The following is a 19,534-nucleotide window of genomic DNA, read 5'->3' on the forward strand; positions in this document are numbered from 1 at the left end:
GGTGCCCAAAACGCACCCGAATGCGCTGCAGACCCCAAAAACGTTGTATACTTTGTATACAGCATACTACAGTATATAACTTCTTCTCCTAAGAGGGTATCTCAATCAGCGACGCGACAGAAAAACAGGGTCGTGATGAGTGAGAAGGGAGGTAGACTACTAGATCAAGTGTCAAAGGAGGCTAGCTCTGATACCAGTTGTTGGAATTAGGGTTAGGGTTGCAACAATGCACAAACACAAGATTGAGAAGCTTGAGAGCACACAAACTCACTAGATTAGTATGAACAAATATTTGCTAGATACAAAAGATAAGTACACACCCCAAAATGAGTAGATAAGAGGGTGTGCATACGCACGGGGAAAAAACCTCCTAGTGAGGAAAAAAGTGCCCTGGCGGTCCTAAGTGTGTTCACACACATCACTAAATATAATGCTGCAATGAGTGCTGGTGCTTCATAGTACCACAACAAAAAGATAGAATGCCTTTACAATCTATAATGTTGGTCATATCGTTTGCTAAATGGCCAATGTATTTTGTAGAACTGATTAGCCTTGTAGCTAAAGCACACAAGCGTGATATATTATCATGGCTACATATTATGTGACCAAATGGACGGAGGCTAAGGCCATAGTCAATGCTGACACTTAGATGACGACTGCCATTCTCTCTGAGAACGTCCTCACAAGATTTGGATGTCCCTATAACTCATTAGTGATCTAGAGACTCATTTCTTAAATGAAGTGGTGGAGTTTCTCTTACAAGAGTTTATAGTTGTCCACCATTATAGGTCTTCCCCCTACTATCCACATACAAATGGACAAGTAGAGATAGCACAAACAAGGTCTTATACATGGTGCTCTCAAATACTTTAGATGCTTCCAGGACTCATTGGGAACTTAAACTTGCATCATCAATGTTGTGGGCACATTGTGAACTGCCTACAGAACTTTAATAAGGATGGAAGCTTACAACTTGGTCTTTAGACTGGATGCAATTCTCTCTGTGGCATTCATGATCCCAACCTTGAGGGTAGCCCTGAAATGGAATAAATTGGCTATGAACTATCTAAACTAATCATTGAGCTTGAAAAATAGAAGAATGTGCCCACAAAATTGCATTCAAGATTTTGGCATAGCTCCAAGATTAGCATGGTGGAAGAATGTGCCTTGCATGCCTAGGTATTTGGAGGTTATGTATGATTAAAGACAGATTGCAAGATTGAAATGGGGTCAATCCCACAGTAGAAACTCTACCAAAATTTATGCAAAAACCATGCAGGCCTAAAATTTCAAAATTGTTGCTTGCCTTTGCTTTGGCAATGAATGTATGTTTAAGCTTCCAGGTCGATCTAGTCCAAGGCCAAGGTGGATAGTGTGTTATGGAGGCAATCCAAAATGCATTCTAGCTGCCAAGAGTCGAGCATGCATTGGTGAAGCACAATGCCTCAAAGGTATAAAGGGCACCCATGTTTAAACAGGCCAAGATTACAAAGCCTCACTAGACAAATGTGTGGCTTGAATACTTGATTAAGCTCGGCAAAGCCATATGTACATACTTCTATTTTTATAAGCCCAATAGATTCACAGAAGTGGACTCGTTTTGAGAGTACTACTGAAGCTCTACAAAGAGCATATAGAGAGCCAGATGCTAAGGCATCAATCTAAAACTTTGCAGAGCATGTTAACAGGGAGATTAAGAGACCCTAACACTAGGAGAGAAATACCTCTATGCCAGTGTACTCCTTATAAGAATTCTCTATTTCAGACTTGAAGCCATCCCTGCTACCAGAGCCTACGGAGAGGCCAATAGGCATCCACATAAACTCCTATAAAGCCAAAAAAGAAGAGGAAGACTCACCAAGACCCACTTTTCCATCCCTGAAGAAGAAGATAAGAGTGGAAGAGACCCTGCTTACCACCACAAAAAGGCCCACCATAGGCAAGAGCCAAAAGAAAACTTTGGTGTTGAGGGGAGTAGACCTAGTTATAGTCTCAAAATCTAATATTGACTCGGACATAAGGATCCACCACAACAAGGTAAGGGCAAGGGAAAAGAACAAGTTTTGCAAACAAATAGGCCTAACAACAGTAGCCATCACATGAGAAAGAGGCAAGTGTCACACAAAAAAAGAACTCCCAAGGTTAGGACTCTAGTTACATAAATGGTGGGAACATTGTCCCCAAATTCTAAGTAAATATCCAAATGGCTAGGGATACATGTGCTAACAAGGCTTCTTGAGAGATTACACCTAATTGTCCAAGGATAACATGACATCCAAGTAGGCTGTATCTCATTAATCTAGCATTATGCTACACATCTATCTCAAATGCAGTAATATAAGACCAAATGGCTATAAAGAATACCCAACAAGTGCCAATTCTATAAGAAAAAGTTACGCGGCTGGAGACTTAAAAATATGAGCTAATGGGATTGAGGGATGCTTTGTCTATGATGGTCAGGGAGATGAAAAGAGCCCAATCGAAAGTGAATCTTCAGCATGTGGCTAAGCTCAATAGGCTCTCCTCCCAGATCTTAGCAAAATAACCCCTACTCACAAACAGACATATATATTCAAAAATTGCATCCGATTGTGACAAATTACTAAGCTTGGTGCTCACTATTGAACAACCCATGTGCAAAGGTAAACACAAAACTGATAATGCTAAATGTTGAGCCATTTTTTTGCAAAGCATGCTGCCTTGGGTGATGAGATCATGGACCATACTAAACAATGGATTACTAAAGAAGGCCTTGCACTTATGTGGGATACTTACAGAATAATGTAGGTTGGTACCTTGGCTCTACCACAATGGATTACTGGGGATAAGGCCTTGCAGTTATGTGGGCTACTGAGACAGAGTAATGTAGACTGGTCCTTGGGCTACCACATATAACCCAATTGGTGTAGTAGTTCTCTACCACTAGAATTGAAGTGCAAAAGCTAGCCGATTCCTTATTTTTTATCACTGACCATGTGGCATATCCCACCTTCAACAGAATGGAAGGAGAAGAATCCCTAGACTTTATGATCTTGATAAAAAAGATTTCTTTGATAAGTTCCACAAGTCAAGAGGCCAACACCCCGAGGGCTTGGGCAAAGATGTAGAAGTGGAAGAGAAAGACATAGGAGAAGAGGACACAAAGTCACCCTCCGGAACACCCTTTGTAGTAGTTGAGGGGATGATATATGGAGGAGCCAACAAAGGATATGGAGTCATCTTGAAGGGTTGATAAGTACATTGAAAGGGTTACCTTAAAGGATTGAGAGTAGAGGAAGGGTTCAAATAAGAGGGATTAACGCTCCTCTTGGCCTTTTTTTCCTCTCTTATTGGGACTTATCCAAGATAAGTGGTTTTCCACTATCATATGATTCCTTGCAACAAGAGGGCAAGAATGTTCTTTGACATGAATAATGGCCAGCTATCTCTTACTTTGTTATTATTCTTCTACTTTGCTTTGGTTTCAAAATCCGGCTCAAAAATTGGAGAATCACTATTAGAATCAGAGTTAGAATCACTATTAGAATCAAAGTTGGAAGATTTTGACTACTTGTCTTTCTTTAGTGTTTCCAAGGATAGATACATGATTCGGTCCATGTACGAGGGGCTACTACCACCACCATGTGTTCAAAAAAATTCTGAGCTAAATGTGTTAGAGCCAGAGAAGCTTTGAATCTATTCTCGAGACCTTAGATGAACCATTCCACCAAGAAGATGATCCTTGGGCTTGAATGCCAGATCAATCCAATTGTAGTATATTCATCAATCCAATTGTAGTACGTTCTTCAATCTGATTGTAGTATATTCATCAATCATCTTCATCTTCTTCTATAAGGACTCATCTCTATAACTTTTGAAGTATTTGGATGGATGTTTTATCCGATTGGCGCCTTTCTAGGAAATCATACGTCATACTAGGTCATTTTTTCATCCTTGAAGACACATGGGAATTTTTGAAGCACTTAATCTGATTGGAATCTTTCCAGGAAATCCTAAGTTAGAAAATGTGTTAACCAAATTTAGGCATACTAGTTCATTTTTTCAGCCTTGAAGGCACATGGTAACTTTTGAAACACATTGGATGGATGTTTTATCTAATTAGAACCTTTCTAGGAAATCATAAGTTAGAAAACGTGTCAACCAGAATTGGGCATACTAGTTCATTTTTACATCCTTGAAGGCGCATGGGAACTACTCAAGTTTTTTCCTATCAAATGTCAAATGGCTAGCTCCAGAGGTATCGGGAGGTAAACCCTATGCCATGTTGTGTTGCAAGTGTGGTGGTGCCTATTGTGACTATTGGGAGAGGGATGAATGATGTTGGAACAAGACCTCCCAATTTAGAAGATGCACTTGTAAGGGTAGAAATGATACCCCCCTCCCCCCTAATAAAACTTAGAGGAAGAGTCTCAAACAAAGTAGAACGATACACTTCTAGGTTTGCTCTTGGGGCATGATACTCGCCTATAGACCATATGCTTGACTTGCCTGGAATACTGCATCATACATTAACAATCAGCTTTGAGTTCGCTCAACATGTTCCCAATCTTGGATGGCATGTTTAGCCTCGTGAATCACTGTTTCGCTTTCTTAGACATCTAAATTTGTTTTCGATAGCATGTGGGTGATCCTCCATGATAAGCGATTAGTAGTGGACACCCTTCCTTAGCCTCGTGAATCACTCTTTCACTTTCTTGGACATCTAAATTTGTTTTCGATAGCATGTGGGTGATCCTCCATGATAAGTGATTAGTAATAGTGGAGCGAGTCCTACTGATAGCATTCTTGTTCATCCCAGAGAATCTCAAGTTGTTATAATTTGTGCTTCATCTAGAGATTAAAAAAGAGGATAGGCATCTTTCGCAAAAGAGAAAAGTAAGAAACATCTTTGAACCACATTTTGGTCAGAATCTCCCCCCCAAAATAAGAAACATCTTTGAACCACATTTTGGTCAGAATCTCCCCTCCAAAATAAGACTTTTTAGTGAGAAGTATTGAACACACCAATAGTGGCAACAAAAGAATAGTTGTAATTAGCACATGCTTAAAATCCTTCATGCAAAGGAGAGCTTAAAGTTGATATGAGAAAGAAAGATGCCACCTTAGGAGCTTGTTGAGATATGTGGTGCCTTGTGCACTAGAAGAGGTAGGAAGTGAGTATGCCTAGCATTGAGCCATATCATCAAAACTATTATCCCATAAAGCAAAGCAATCCCATGTTGTACGCACCTCATATATAAGGGGATGCCTTGTGCACTAGAAGAGGTAGGGAGTCAGTATGCATAGCATTGAGCCGCATCATCAAAGCTATTATCCCATAAAGCAAAGCAAGCCCATGTTGTACTCACCTCATATAAAAGGGGGTCTTTCCAAGCAATAAATCAACCAATCACATTTCAAGTTTCTCTATGAGTACAAGTCTTAATCTTGTAACCTAATTAACTTGAGTGTATTCAATCAGCACGCACACACACACACACACACACACACACACACACACACACACACACTCATGATTGATGAGTTCCCTTCATTTCTATCTACCTTAGCTCACCTTCTTCATCATCACCTCTATGGCTATGGAGAGATGTAGATCCATGTTTTCTAACATGGTATTAGAGCCAACTAAATCTCTCTCATAGCTACATTAGCTTTCATTGGCTCATTAGTAATTTAAATTAGTACTAAGCTACATTAGCTTTCATTGGCTCATTAGTAATTTAAATTAGTACTAATCACTCATTAAGCTCACTAATCCCACCTTTATCCACACTCTTCTCTTGTGGCTTTTTTTTTCTTGAGCTTGCCATTGCCAACCCTTGCATCCATTTGCAAAATCCTTTTGGGGGCATCTTTAACTCATCAAGGCGTTCGACTCCACCAGAGGGATTTCCCAGATTCGCACGCTGTCTCCTCATCTACTCCATTCACAACATGTGCTCACAATTAGTTGAAACCCTCATAGGGGTGTTTTAGTCATGCTATGAGTTATTCACAAAATAATTCTTGAAGCATTTAGTTCACTAAGCGAGCTAGGAGAAACAAAAAACCAGTTTGTAAAACAACACATTTTTGTGTGTCTTATTAGGTATATGAGCTGCATTTTTGGGCTTGAGGAAGTTAATCTCATCAAGGGTAATCACGCCATGCAAAAGCCCCATCAAAATCATTTTTGATTTGCTCAATTAAGCCCTCCAAATTTGTAGCTTACTAATCTTTGTTTGCAACTCTTAATCACAGTCATTGAGTAATGATTAGCAAAAATTGAGCTAAAGTGACGTAAAAAATTGACCTTATTAATCTTTGTTTATAGCTCTTAATCACGGTCATTAAGTAATGATAAGCAAAAATTGAGCTAAAGTGACTTCAAAATTGTACCATTGGGGTTGTATTCAAGCTAAAGAAGCCCTCTCTCATCTTCAAATCCACTCTACCTAGTTGCAATAGTCACTTAAGGCAAATATTTCTCGCATTTAGGCACTTTTAACCACTTTTAGCTCATTTCTTTACACTATTTTTTTCACTACATTGAGTTTATTTCACCGCATTGTAAACGATTGGACACTGCCTAAGTGTAAACTTGGGTAAGACTTTCGCAAATGGTGTCAAGTTGAAAGATTCACTAGGGAAGGGTTCTATACTTGGGCTACACAAATGAAGTATCTTCTCATGCACAAAAAACTATGGAAACTCATTAAAGAGAATGCACTTGGTAATCCTAATGATGAGTGGTTAGAAAAAGATGAGCAAGCACATTCACTCATCAGGTTACACCCAAGGCCTCACCTTATCCATCACATAGACTCCAAGGAACATACTGAAGATGCATAGGAGATGAGTTGAGTCAAGTGTTTGGAGCCAAAGCCAAGAATCAAGAAATCCATCTCAAGATAGGAATTAGTCATTCTCCTATAATTTATTGGTGATTATACTAAAGAATTTTCTAGAACCAACCTTTGAAGGATGTGTCTCCTCTTTTCTCAAAGAAGAAAAGGAGGTAAAGCAAGGAAGAACAACTGTGGAACAAGCACTCTTCAATGAAACCACCAAGAAATGCTTCCACTGTGGAAGGATGGGACATTACCAAAGCGAATGCAAACTTAAGCACAAGCCAAAGTGCAACCATTGCAAGAAGTTGGGACACAAAGCAGAGAAGTACAGATTCAAGAACCAAGAAGCCAACTACGTGGAGTCTTCATCAAGCAAAGAGGAGATCTCCGAACAACTGACTCTTCTAAGAGCTACATCAACAAAACCTCACTACCTAAGTGATTGTAAAAAAGGTCACCAAATGAGTAAAGCTAAATTATGTTGTTTCCACCACACCTCACCACCTTAAGTAGCCATGTTGGCACTAAAGGGGGTGTAGACAATCACACCTTACCACCTTAAGTAGCTATGTTCGCACTAAGGGGGGGCGATGACATTTTGTAACACCTCACATCCAACCACCTTGCAGTAGTCTATCCAACAAGGCACCAAGGGGGGGTGTTGAGATTTGTGGTGCCTTGTACACTAGAAGAGGTAGGGACTAAGTATGCTCAGCATTGAGCCACATCATCAAAGCTATTATCCCATAAAACAAAGTAAGCCCATGTTGTACTCACCTCATATAAAAGGGGGTCTTTCCAAGCAATGAATCAATCAATCACAGCCCAAGTTTCTCTATGAGTACAAGTGGCAATCTTGTAACCTAATTAACTTGAGCGCATTTTCAATTAGCACACATAAACACACTCATGATGAGTTCCTTTCATTTCTATCCACCTTCTTCATTATCACCTCCATGGCTATGGAGCTCTAGATCCATGTTTTCTAATAGAGTTTTCACAAATGGGGAGAGTTAACAAATCCGGATAAGTCCTCATGAAAAGGGAGGTGATAGGGGGTCTGCATAAAAATAGCTAATGGCTTCTCTCCCACACCTTGTGAAGGTTTCTTCTTTAGTGGACCCAAGCAACCTTATTTTCCTCTTGCCTCTTGGGGTTTATCCAGTGTTCGGGAAACATTTTTTAGCGAACTTGACATAAATCCTTCTCACCATTGGTTGAAGAGGAAAAGACAATTTTGAACAAGCATTTTCCTCATATTTTCATCCAATTACTAGTATTTTTTAAAAACTGGAGGAGACATTTTTCCATCTTCTCTCAAGATGAGGTGGAATTTTCAGAAGTTGAGCACACTCCAAGATGAAGCGAACCCATCTTTTCCAAAACCTTGGGTTTACCCCAGCCCCTTGTCTTCTCTGAAAGAAAGCTACCTACCCACTCCCATAGATGCAATTGTAGTACCCTCAGCCTTTTTCTTCTTTAGTCTGTTAGCCATGTGGGGACTCTAGTCTCTAATTGGATGAAGAAAGTAAACTCCATATGGAGGATGGGGCTTTTATATATATGCTACTATCTATTGCTACTATTTCGATCATTTTATATTAAGGAGTTTGTTGGAACTTGAAATCCATTGTGATTGAACTTCAGTCTTCCAGTAAGCAGTTTTCTATCACCTTTCTGCAGATCGTCATTGAGCGAGACAAGGAAACAGCACCGCATGTGGGCTGTCGTAATTAGGAAGTAGGAGCCTATTGGAACGTAGAAGACAAATAGCAGGAGGGCCATTACTCCTTCCATTGGCTCCCAGTCATTAGCAATTTAGGCTTCCCAAGGCAGAGGGGTAGGTTGTGGGCCACTCATGGCGATGGCGATGGCGGACCTGATAATAGGGGTGTCGATGGGGGAGGGAGTGAGTCTATTGTTTAAATAGTGAGGAACCCGCTTCAGTAAGTTACATTGCGCAGTTGGGTTCTTTCCTGTAAAGGGAGAGGTTTGTGATGCTAGGGGGGTTGTCGATTTGTTAAGTAGCGAGAACCCACATCAGGAAACTGCATTGTGCAGGTAGGTTTTTGTTGGCAGATTGAGAGAGGAAGTAAGTGCTGTGGTTTCTGTGTGTGTAGGGTTTCCTGCAGATAGGAGAGGTTGCGCCCAAGAAGATGACTGTGAAGAAGGCTGGTGATAGAAGGGCCCTGAAGCTCAAGTGCAAGGTGCAGAACTACGAATGGGGCATCGTTGGGAGGCAGAGCGAAGTGGGTCGTCTCTACTCTTTGCAATCCGATGCCCCCCTTGTGGAGGAGAAGCCCTACGCCGAGCTTTGGATGGGCACCCATGACTCCGGCCCCTCCTTCGTTGTGCTGGAAGATGAAAACTGCCCTGCCGCCACCATGCCCCTCAAGGATTGGCTGTCTCAGAACCCACAGGCTCTTGGCGACAAGGTTTTGCAGCTTTGGGGCGCGGATCTGCCCTTCCTCTTCAAGGTATGCGTTATCTGTCTTAGCAGATTCATTGTTGCGATGGCTTGTTTTGATGTCTGATTTGTGAATATGCTTTGTTAAAAGCAGCCATGGCCATTGCTGTAGTTGAAGGTGTATATGCATAGACAAATGCTATATTAAATCGATTGGTGTGGAATATACATTGCTAGCCAGCCATGGCGGCATCAATGCACAACTAAGCCCAGACACAAGGTTTTGACATACATAGGCACAAGGTCATGTCTTACCAGCCATGGCCATACTTTTTCATCTTAGTAGCACACTATGGAAATGTTTTAGTAGCACCTCATTTTCTATTCTTAGTAGAACCATTTGGTTTGAGATTATACATAGCTTGCCAGACAAGCCATAGCCGTGCTTTGTGGAAGGGTAAACCACACTAATATCACGTGATTCATGGCCGGCTTACCAGTCTGCAGGTTTCTGTCTGTTCAGATTTTCCAGTCAGAAAGCAGTAAAGTGGAACATGCTTTATGTGCAGGTTCTTTCCGTGGCAAAGGCACTGTCAATACAAGCTCATCCAGATAAGAAGCTTGCAAAGCAGCTGCATCAACTTCAACCAAATATCTATAAGGACGCAAATCACAAACCTGAGATGGCATTGGCTATTTCACGTTTCGAGGCTTTATGTGGCTTTGCGAGCCCACAAGTACGTTTCTTTTTATCTGCTCAGCTGTCTGCATTTTCTGTTTTGACCTTATGGCTACCATTGCCTTTCAAATCTGCAGGAAATCAAACAGGTGGTTGAAGAGGTTCCTGAGCTTCAATGTGTGCTTGGGGAATCTGTGGCCAAAGCTCTCATGAACTTATCACTGTCTCATTTGAGCAAGGAAGTGGCAAAGGTTCCTCTAAGGGCAGCCTTTACTACCATCATGTCTGCCGATGAAGATGCCATCAAAGATGCGATATTCAAGATTATTTCAAGGCTGTCGGATGCACAACAGGTTGGTTATTACTCCTTTTTTTTCTCCACCTGTACTTTCACACTCCATGGTCCTTCTCAAAGCGTGCCTGGCAATGCTCGATTGCTTAGGTTGTGCTATGTGAGTGGTGAAAAATGAGCAGGCAGCCAACTCAAGGCTTCACATGTGCTGCAGATGGGTTGGCTAAAAGATGACACATCGTGCCATGTCACAGCCATGAAAATGGAAAGCTCGACCAGCATCCCTAAGCCAGGCATGTTGAGTGCCTGATTAGCTGGTCCAATGCCTCCCTTCATCCCATCCAGCAGCCCAAGGAACATGCTTGTCAGTGAAGCTACCTGCCCCACCCAGCATGTAGGTAGGAGTGAGAAGAACCTAGCCAAGCCCCACGTGCAAGACAATGCCTGGGTCATATTGTGAAGCCAGCCTAATAAACCTGGCTAAGGGTTTCTTAAAATTTTAAAAATTGGGCACTGATTTTACTGATTTCACTGGCAATTCTATCTTTCCAGGCAAGGCCCTTAACACCAAAAGAGGAACTTGTGCTCCGCCTGGCAGACCAGTATCCGGGTGACGTGGGTGTCTTGTCTGCTTTCTTTCTCAACTATGTAAGGTTGGCCCCGGGAGAAGCTTTGTACCTTGATGCAAATGAGCCACATGCTTACATAGCTGGGGAATGTGTGGAGTGTATGGCTACATCCGATAATGTTGTACGTGCCGGGCTGACACCAAAGTATAAGGACACCCAGACTCTTTGTGCTATGCTTTCTTACAGACAGGTATATGCTTGGTTATGTTTAAAGAACACTTCTTACACTCGTATACTTTGATGATGATGATGATGATGATGAATATGTATGTATATATATATGTGTATACATGTGTGTGTGTGTGTGTGTGTCTTATTGATAGAAATAATAAATTTAGTGCTAATCATTGTATGATTTTGTTCCATGTGTTTGGTGTTCAGGGCCCACCTAAAATTCTATCTGGTGTTCAGATATATCCTCACACAAAAAGATATGCACCCCCATTTGAGGAGTTTGAGGTTGATGTAAGCATTTTACCTCATGGGGACTATGTTGTGTTTCCAACCATTCCTGGGCCTTCAGTGATCTTGGTACTTGACGGCGAAGGCATAATGTCACAATTTGTTGGAAAAGAGAAGCACCTGAATACTTTAAAGAGAGGAGATGCCTACTTTATTCCAGCAGGGGTCAAACTGGACATAGTGTCGGGCTCCTCTACAAGTAGGACACATCATTCTTTGCATCTATACAGAGTTGGCGTTAGCAGTGTGCTGTTGTTTACTGATTCAAATGTAAATACCGTGTAAATGTAAATGTAAATACCGTGTAAATGTTGTTTACTGATTCAAATGTAAATACCGTGTAAATGTTGCATCATGCAACCATGTATAAATCTGTATATATGCTGTACACAAGTGAGGCTGCATGTTGAATTTAAAGATATGTTCATGTCCTAATTCCTTGGAGCATCAAGAGATGCTTCGCTGTTTGTCCACTTGTTAATCCTTTTTGTGTTCCATGAAGGTTGCCTTTGTGCTGGTACTTGCACTAAAATGTTGTGAACTTCTTGGCATTTGATTGGCAATTGGCTCTTAGGTAGTCTGTAAAAGAACAATCATTGGGGAGTTTAGCCCATAAAAGCAGGTTCATGAAAAGATTTCAGGCCTTACTTAAGCGAAGAGTGTGCTCTATAGAGTATTGAGACAGTAGTGTGTGCACACGGATTTAGTATAGGTCCAGAAACAGATTGTGGACCCCCAAACGTCAGGTGGAAGCAGAAAGCAATTAGTGAAAGCGTGTTTAGTTTAAGCCATATGGATTTAGTATAGCCATAGAGAAGGATAGTGGACTCCTGAAACGGTTGGGTACATATGAATTTAGTCCATATGGATTTAGTATAGCCATAGAGAAGGATAGTGGACTCCTGAAACGGTTGGGTACATATGAATTTAGTATAGCCATAGACTAGACACGGATAGTGGAGTCACTAAACGTTTGACATATCTTGCATGATTGTCTGAAGCCCTCATACTGGGGTTCTTCTCCCAAGCTTGGGGTGCCCATGTCTGTTCATGTGTGTGTGTCTTGTGTGCCTTGTTGTCGAGCTCTTGATGCTCAATGATTTGGAGGATTGTAGCAGTAGGTACCAGAGTGGATCTTTCATTAGAAAGCTTAGTGACTTAAAATGCCTCATGAGCTGGACCACACCCAATATGTCATGCTTTTTACCTGACAAACTCTATGTTGGCAAGTGGAAGTCTTGGATTTCTGGTCAATATGAAAGAGGAATGTTATCCCTATATACATATCATTTGTAGTCAAAATCTATGCTCCTTTCTCTATGGCAAATACTTGTTCTGAGGTGGGACAGTGAACAACGAAAAAATTTAGCATAGCTGCACTCCAAAAGTTCCATTTAAAAATCCTATGGAATTTGATTTTTCAAGAGAAAGAGAGTCTCTCCCTGCATGGCACAGGGAACAGAGCAATAGAGCTATGAGTCTCTTTGCTGCACATAAAGAGAGATTCTCTCGTCTCTCCTCAAAGAGTTTTTCTTTTCAGTTCAAATGGAGTGTGTGTGTGTGTGTGTGTGTGTGTGAGGGAGAGAGAGAGAGAGAGAGAGGAGTACATTTTCTACTCTTTCATCTCTCCAAAGAGTAACTTTGAGACTACAGCTGGTCTGATAAAGGCATTATTGTATCCTAGTTTGTGTGTAATTAGAATCTTTCTCATGTCCTTCAGTGATTCTATATAGATATATCCATGGTAACTTGATCCTTATAAGAAGACTCTTTTCATTGTCAATGTCATAGTGAAGCTATGCTATAGGAATCCTAGTCATCATTGATCATACTCTTAAAGTAATCATTGTAAATGACTTTTTGTTATCGGCTTGGCATGTGTCCATAGCGTGTCAAGGAGACCAATGTATGAACATCAGGATAATCTCTGAATGTGTTAATTCTTTTCTATGGAGGTGGTGCCACCAATTGGTTGCTGAAATGACACCAAGCTATGTTGTTATGCTTCATGTTGCTTTACCTTTATATTCAAGAAGGCATCCTTACCAATTTGTTCTTGTAAATCCTTATTCAATGTTGCCTCTACCTTTAGAGAGTGCTTTATTAAATGTTCTTTCTTCTCCTCACTTTACAACCTTGTTCAACTTTGCTGTTAGTGTTGTTTTCGACCGGTCTGAATATTCAGTTTATAGCATATTGATTGAGTTTTTGTTTGATACCTTTGAATTTACTGATGTGTTGTGCCATGGTCTTTGTCTCCTTGTCGAGCTCGTAGAACTGCATGAGGAGGTTGATCTTTGAGCTCTTTGAGTCGGTGTTGAAAATCTTGTTAAGTTCTTGCCATGCTAACTTGGCATCCTTGATGCCAGCAATGTGACTAATCACATCATCACCAAGATTTTGAGTGATGAGGTCCAATGCTTTATTGTTTTGAAGTGGTCAGCCTCTACTTTTTCATCCTCAATAAGGTGCCAAAGTCCCTTACGCATAAGCAAGTACATGGTCTTGCTTTGCCATGTAAATGTGAAAAAACTTTGCAATGCTCTTTTAATCTTGAATTTTGTTTCAAGCTCTTCCATATTCATCATCTTGTCAAACTACCAAGGGTCTTATGCTCTAGTATTTGGCATTTTGGAGTGTGTACATGATTAAGCTTAAGGTCCTATTGTCACCAAAATAAAGGAAGGCAATGGTGTGGTGCCTTGTTCTTACTTTATAACTTCTACACTACCATCTTTATGACCTTTTTTGCCTTCATTTGTAATTTTTCTTTCCCTTCACTTTCCTCAACAATGTCTCACTTTAGTCTTGGCAACTTACCCTTTGAATATTCAAGTAATATGGTAAAGTATTGTGTATACATAATCATGTGAATATCATGTTTATAATAGTGTAAGCTCTATTTTCTCAATAAACACTTGGATAACAAGTGCACAAAAAGCATATACTTAATTAAACCTTTTATCATAAAATTGTGGACATATTAATAAAATGCATAAGGACTTCTTCATAATTACAACCACAACTATGATCTACTTCACTTGTGAGTAGGATGAAGCCATATATTGTTTGCATCTTTTGTGAGGATATGTTAATAATAGGCCTCATCATAGGAGAGGCTATCACTTCTACATAACTACAACCACAACTATGATCTACTTCACTTTTGCAAGTAGGATGAAGCTATATATTGTTTGAATATCTTATGTGTACTCACTATTGGATACCTTTTATACTAAGAGGGATTGTAGAGGATCCTTATGCACCCAAATCAAACAATTTTTAATTTGAAATCTTTCCTCTTTTAAAACGATGTTCATATTAGGAACTTAAGGTAGTGCACATAGAGTATGCTTGATCGCCCAAATCAAACAATGCTTGATTTGAATTCTCCCTTCTGAAGCAACAAGGGGACTATATCTAATGTGTCTAAGACAAAACATATTGAACGGAAAAGAAGGCTTTGAATCCTCCCTCTTGACATAGTTTCCACTTTGAATCCTCCCTCTTGACATTGTAAGTGACACATAAGGGAGAGTACGCCATTAGAGTAAAATTAAATGAGAGTGAAGCTTGAAGGAGTGTGGAGTATCCATGAGGATCCAAATCATACAAAAACCTATTGAAAGTAGAGAATGTGTTGAAGGAGTGTGAAGTATCCATGAGGCTTGAAGGAGTATGGAGTATCCACATGAATATCCAAATTGTACAAAAACCTGTTGAAAGTAGAGAAAGTGTTGGACACCCTTGTGAGTATATAAATCAAACACTGTTAAATTTCGAGGCTCTTTCTATCTTGAAATAAAAGGAAAGCTGGGTCAATCTTTGAGTACCCAAATCCATCAATATTCAATTTTGAATGCTCCCTCTTGACACAGAAGTGACACAAAGGGGAGGGTAGGCCATTTAAGTAAAATAAAACAAGAGGAGTGAGGCTTGAGGGAGTGTGGAGTGTATCCGTGAGGATTCAAATCAAACAATGGTCGATTTGAATGTTCCTCCCTTTTAATAGAAGAGGGAAATTAAATATGAAGCCTGTTAAAAGTAGAAAAGGTGTTGGTCACCCAATTGAATACACAAATTAAACAATGTCCAAATTGATGCATCTTCCTCTCTTGATATAAGAGGAAGGTGGGTCAATCCTTGATTGTTAAATTGAATGATTTGGATTCTCCATGTGGAGAAGAGAGGGAGACTATGTGAATTACATAAAATCAAACAACCTTTCATTTAAAGACAAGAGTGAGGCTTGAGTGATTGTGGAGTATTCTTGAGTACCCAAATCGAACAATGAGGTCTCTCTTGTCACACAAGAGGAAGGATAGGTCTAGTGTTCAAGTGTTCACCCTTAATCACACAATTTAAGGTGTTCAGTTTAAAGATAAGAGTATGGCTTGAGTGTTGTGGAGTATCATTGATTACCTAAAATCAAACGATGTTTCATTTGAGTCCTCTCTTTTGAAACAAGAGGAAGGATAGGTCTAATGTTCAAGATGTTGATCACCCTTAAGTAGACAATTCAAACAAATTTTTATTTAGGATTTACATATAGTGACCCCCCCGAGCTACCGAGGGGGGTGTTGTACCTAAACCAAGAAGGGAAAGAAATGGTGATGCTCTTACCTATGTACCACTTCCTTCCTTGGCATCTTTCTTGCCTCCTTAGCTCTCACATAATCCGGAGCTCTGATACCATAAAGAGAATGCGAGGGAGAGCTTGAGTTCCTTGCAAGCAAAACACACACACACACACACACACACACACAAGCGAGTGCAAGACACAAGAGAGAGATGGATGGCTGAATTTTCTTCTATCTAACTAAAAGACAAGAGTAAATACATAAAGGGAAATTAATCTCATACAACAACATACAATGGTAGGTCTATAGTGTGAACCCGACTATATAAGCTGGCGCTATAACTATGACATAACTCTAGTACTCCAAAGTGGCTTTCACACAGCCTATCATCCATTGGCGACATATCAACCATAATCTCACCAATCATGCCAGTGGCATAAGTGCAGAAGCTATCACCACCCAACTGGGTCATCAATGTCCACTGTAGCACTAGTTGAGCTCGATATCTCAATAAGAGATTGTATGACAAGAAAATCTTTTAGGATATGAGTAGGTGTGTCTTGACAAGTCTTCAACGTAGTTTTAATTGTTGGCTAGTATAATATTAGGTTTATAGAACTCTAGACTTATATCTATGGGCTTACAAAACTCTGGACACATATCTATAGGCTCATGTTTGTAAACTCATACCTCTAGACGTACGGCTCATATTTCTAGATTCACTACTCATGTATCTAAGCTCATGACTCATGGCTACATTTCTAGGCTTGGCGTCTACTAGACTCATGACTCATGACTCATGGCTACATTTCTAGGCTTGGCGTCTACTAGACTCATGGCTCATGTATCCAAGATCACGACTCATGGCTTACATTTCTAGGCTCCGTATTTACTAGACTCATGGCTCATGTATCCAAGCTCACAACTCATGGCTTACATTTCTAGGCTTGGCGTCTACTAGACTCATGGCTCATGTATCCAAGCTCACGACTCATGGCTTACATTTCTAGGCTCGGCATCTACTAAACTCACATCTCAATTCATGAGACTATGGGCTCACATGTCCCAACCCGAGAGATGGTTTGGCCTAGTTTTTTGAGCTTTTTTGAGGTTTTTGAGCTTTTTTGGACTTAACGGGGTGAGATCAAGGTTCTCAATGGTGTTTGGGATTGTGATTGATTTTTTTTTAATTGTTTTAGTTGATTTAAGTTAGCTAGTCCCTATCTCAATGACACCAAATGTGTTTAAGTCAAGAGTTTATCTTAGCCTTTGCTAAATCAAGTGTCATTTGGTCTTACCTTTGCTAAATCAAGTGTCATTTGGTCTTATCTTTTAGCCATAAATGTAACTTCTCAATGTAGGTGTGTTTATCCTGTTTGCCGCATCCTCACTCCTTATCACACCATAATTCTCCGTGGCTATGGGGCTCAAGGAGGTCTCTTTGTCTAGATGGAGGAAAGAAGAGAATAACCTTCACAGTGGTTCTCTCTCATAAGAGGTGGATGGAGAAGAAGCTAATGAGAGGGAGAATCCTATAATCAAATCTAATCAAGCAAGCAAACCATCTAGCAAGCAAGAAAACCATCTAGTATGTAAGAATCCAATAGGACACAAGCAAGCAAGAGTAGAGAAGAGAGGGAGAGTTCACAAATATTCTATTGCAACAAGGGAATACAAATGTATTGCAGGCAAGATTAGAGAAGAGGGATATCTCACAAGTATTCAATTGCAATAAGGGAATGCACGTGTATTGCTTAAGGCCAAAATTGACTTATATACAAGAGAATGAGTAGAGAAGAGTTAAGATTTGCATAGTAGCAAGAGGGAAGCACATTGGAAGCTATGGTGTGTGTGTGTATGAGAGAGAGAGAGAGAGAGAGAGAGAGAGAGAGAGAGAGAGAGAGATGGAGTGTATGTGTTTGAGATTGTGCAAGCCACAAGGTAAGGATGCGAGAATGAGAGAGAGCCACAAGAGTGAGATGAGACTAGAGAAATAACCAAAGATTAGGTTCCTTTATTTTCAGCTTATGAAAGCTCCCTCTAGATCATATGAAATGAACTAGAGGGCATCACCCATATATAGGGTTTATACATACATGGTATCCACATCCTTCTTATCCCTTATCTTGTTATAATATGAGAGTTATTTGAACACCCCCTCTCAATGCTACTATGGGAGCATTGGACTTACTCTTATTTTCCTACCAAGATAAAAAAATTAATTTGCCTTTATATGGTAGGCAAGCATGAACATGGAAAAGACTTACAAAGGAGGGATTTCACTTTGTTAAAAGAGATCATTTGAAGAGGTAGTCGTGGATGCATAGTTGTTCTCCTCTTTTCCTTGCTTGCACTCTCTTGACAAGTGACCAAGCTCTCCACATTTTCCACATCCCTTCTTTTGGGGGTCCTTCTTGAAGCACCTTCCTTCTCTTATTTTCCTACCAATACAAAAAAATTAATTTGCCTTTATATAGTAGGCATGCACATGGATAAGACTTACAAAGGAGGGATTTCACTTTGTTAAAAGACATCATTTGAAGAGGTAGTCGTTGTGGATGCATAATCGTTCTCCTCTTTTCCTTGCTTGCACTCTCTTGTGACAAATGACCAAGCTCTTCACATTTTTCACATCCCTTCTTTTGGGGGGTCCTTCTTGAAGCACCTTGCTTTGGTATGCCCCTTCTTTTTGCAAAAAGAGCATTTGATTACACCTTGCTTACCCACATATAAAGCTAGATTGCACCTTGCTTACCCCCCCCCCCCCCCCCCACATATAAAGCTTGATTGGTTGTAAATTATGAAGCTCCTTCGTTTTGCCTTGATCCTTGGCGCCTTCTCGTATAGTGATGAGATGGTCCCTTCAAAGGATGGATCGGGTAGGTTCTTAAGAGTAGTCACAAGAGAGTCATACTTAGGTGGCATGGCTTTGAGAGCTGTCGTTGCTTCTTAATTGTACCTTTCATGTTGGAAATAAAGATGCTAAGGTTATCTCCTGATTTCATATCCTAGCCAAAACATTTGCTCTTGAGAGCGATTTTCGAATGCTTGCCCTTGGTGCCATAGAGCTTTTCCGCATGCTTTTTGCGGTCTTCAATGTGGCCACAGGATAAATAAGGCTCTTGTGCAGATGAAGCGTGATGATTGATTATGCGTGCTCTCATCATCCTCAACCTCCCTTCCTTGCTTTGATCCGCTTTCTTCTTCCTTGTCACATAAGGCCATAAACCCTTAAGCATGAACATGTATTTGATTTGGATTTGCCAAGTATGGAAGCCATCGGTTGCTGGCAAATTTATCAATGGAGGCGGACTCTTTTAGACTTCTCATTGGCAAATTTATCAATGGAGGAACTCGACAAGATGAATTACTTGGGAGCTATTTGTTAAGCACGGCTAGCTGAGCCGCTTGTTAACGCATGGCTAGCTAAGCCGTTATTGGCTGAGCCACCTCTGTGTGCAGAGCCTTCAATGGTGCACGATACACTTAGATGAGTGTGAGATTTGGACTTACACTCTTGATTTATAAATTCTTTTGATACTAAAAAAGACTTGATATTTCAATGGCTTGCTTATGCTCCACACACAAGCTCTTCTCTTCTTGAGACAATAATACCACCAAACTCTTCTCCTTAACGTTCACCCCTTCATGCCAA

The 19,534-nt window shown here is 40.4% G+C and overlaps 1 protein-coding gene across 3 annotated transcripts; it reads left to right on the top strand.

Annotated features, from left to right (window-relative positions):
* The first annotated feature begins 8,396 nt into the window (after window positions 1-8,396).
* On the top strand, window positions 8,397-11,734 carry LOC147607646 (mannose-6-phosphate isomerase 1-like). 3 transcript variants are annotated; one of them, XM_086790427.1, is made up of 6 exons: window positions 8,397-8,484; window positions 8,951-9,307; window positions 9,807-9,974; window positions 10,054-10,269; window positions 10,761-11,027; window positions 11,219-11,734. In XM_086790427.1, the coding sequence occupies exons 2-6, from the start codon at window positions 8,987-8,989 to the stop codon at window positions 11,582-11,584; spliced, it is 1,338 nt and encodes a 445-aa protein (XP_086646553.1). In that variant the 5' UTR covers window positions 8,397-8,484; window positions 8,951-8,986; the 3' UTR covers window positions 11,585-11,734. The 3 variants fall into 3 exon arrangements, with proteins under 3 accessions (XP_086646553.1, XP_086646552.1, XP_086646551.1); XM_086790426.1 differs by lacking the exon at window positions 8,397-8,484 and adding an exon at window positions 8,492-8,776; XM_086790425.1 differs by lacking the exon at window positions 8,397-8,484 and having other exon boundaries at window positions 8,806-9,307.
* The last annotated feature ends 7,800 nt before the right edge of the window (window positions 11,735-19,534 follow it).

The sequence above is a fragment of the Cibotium barometz genome, chromosome 55 (genome assembly GCF_041138505.1).
Source record: "Cibotium barometz isolate CiBa-2024 chromosome 55, ASM4113850v1, whole genome shotgun sequence".
In the NCBI taxonomy this organism is placed as follows: Eukaryota; Viridiplantae; Streptophyta; class Polypodiopsida; order Cyatheales; family Cibotiaceae; genus Cibotium; species Cibotium barometz.

Excerpts from the sequence above, each read along its gene's own strand:
- LOC147607646 (XM_086790427.1), top strand. The coding sequence starts at position 8,987 with ATGACTGTGAAGAAGGCTGGTGATAGAAGGGCCCTGAAGCTCAAGTGC. Across the intron at positions 9,308-9,806 it reads ATCTGCCCTTCCTCTTCAAG|GTTCTTTCCGTGGCAAAGGC; the intron begins GTATGCGTTATC and ends CTTTATGTGCAG. Across the intron at positions 11,028-11,218 it reads CTATGCTTTCTTACAGACAG|GGCCCACCTAAAATTCTATC; the intron begins GTATATGCTTGG and ends TTTGGTGTTCAG.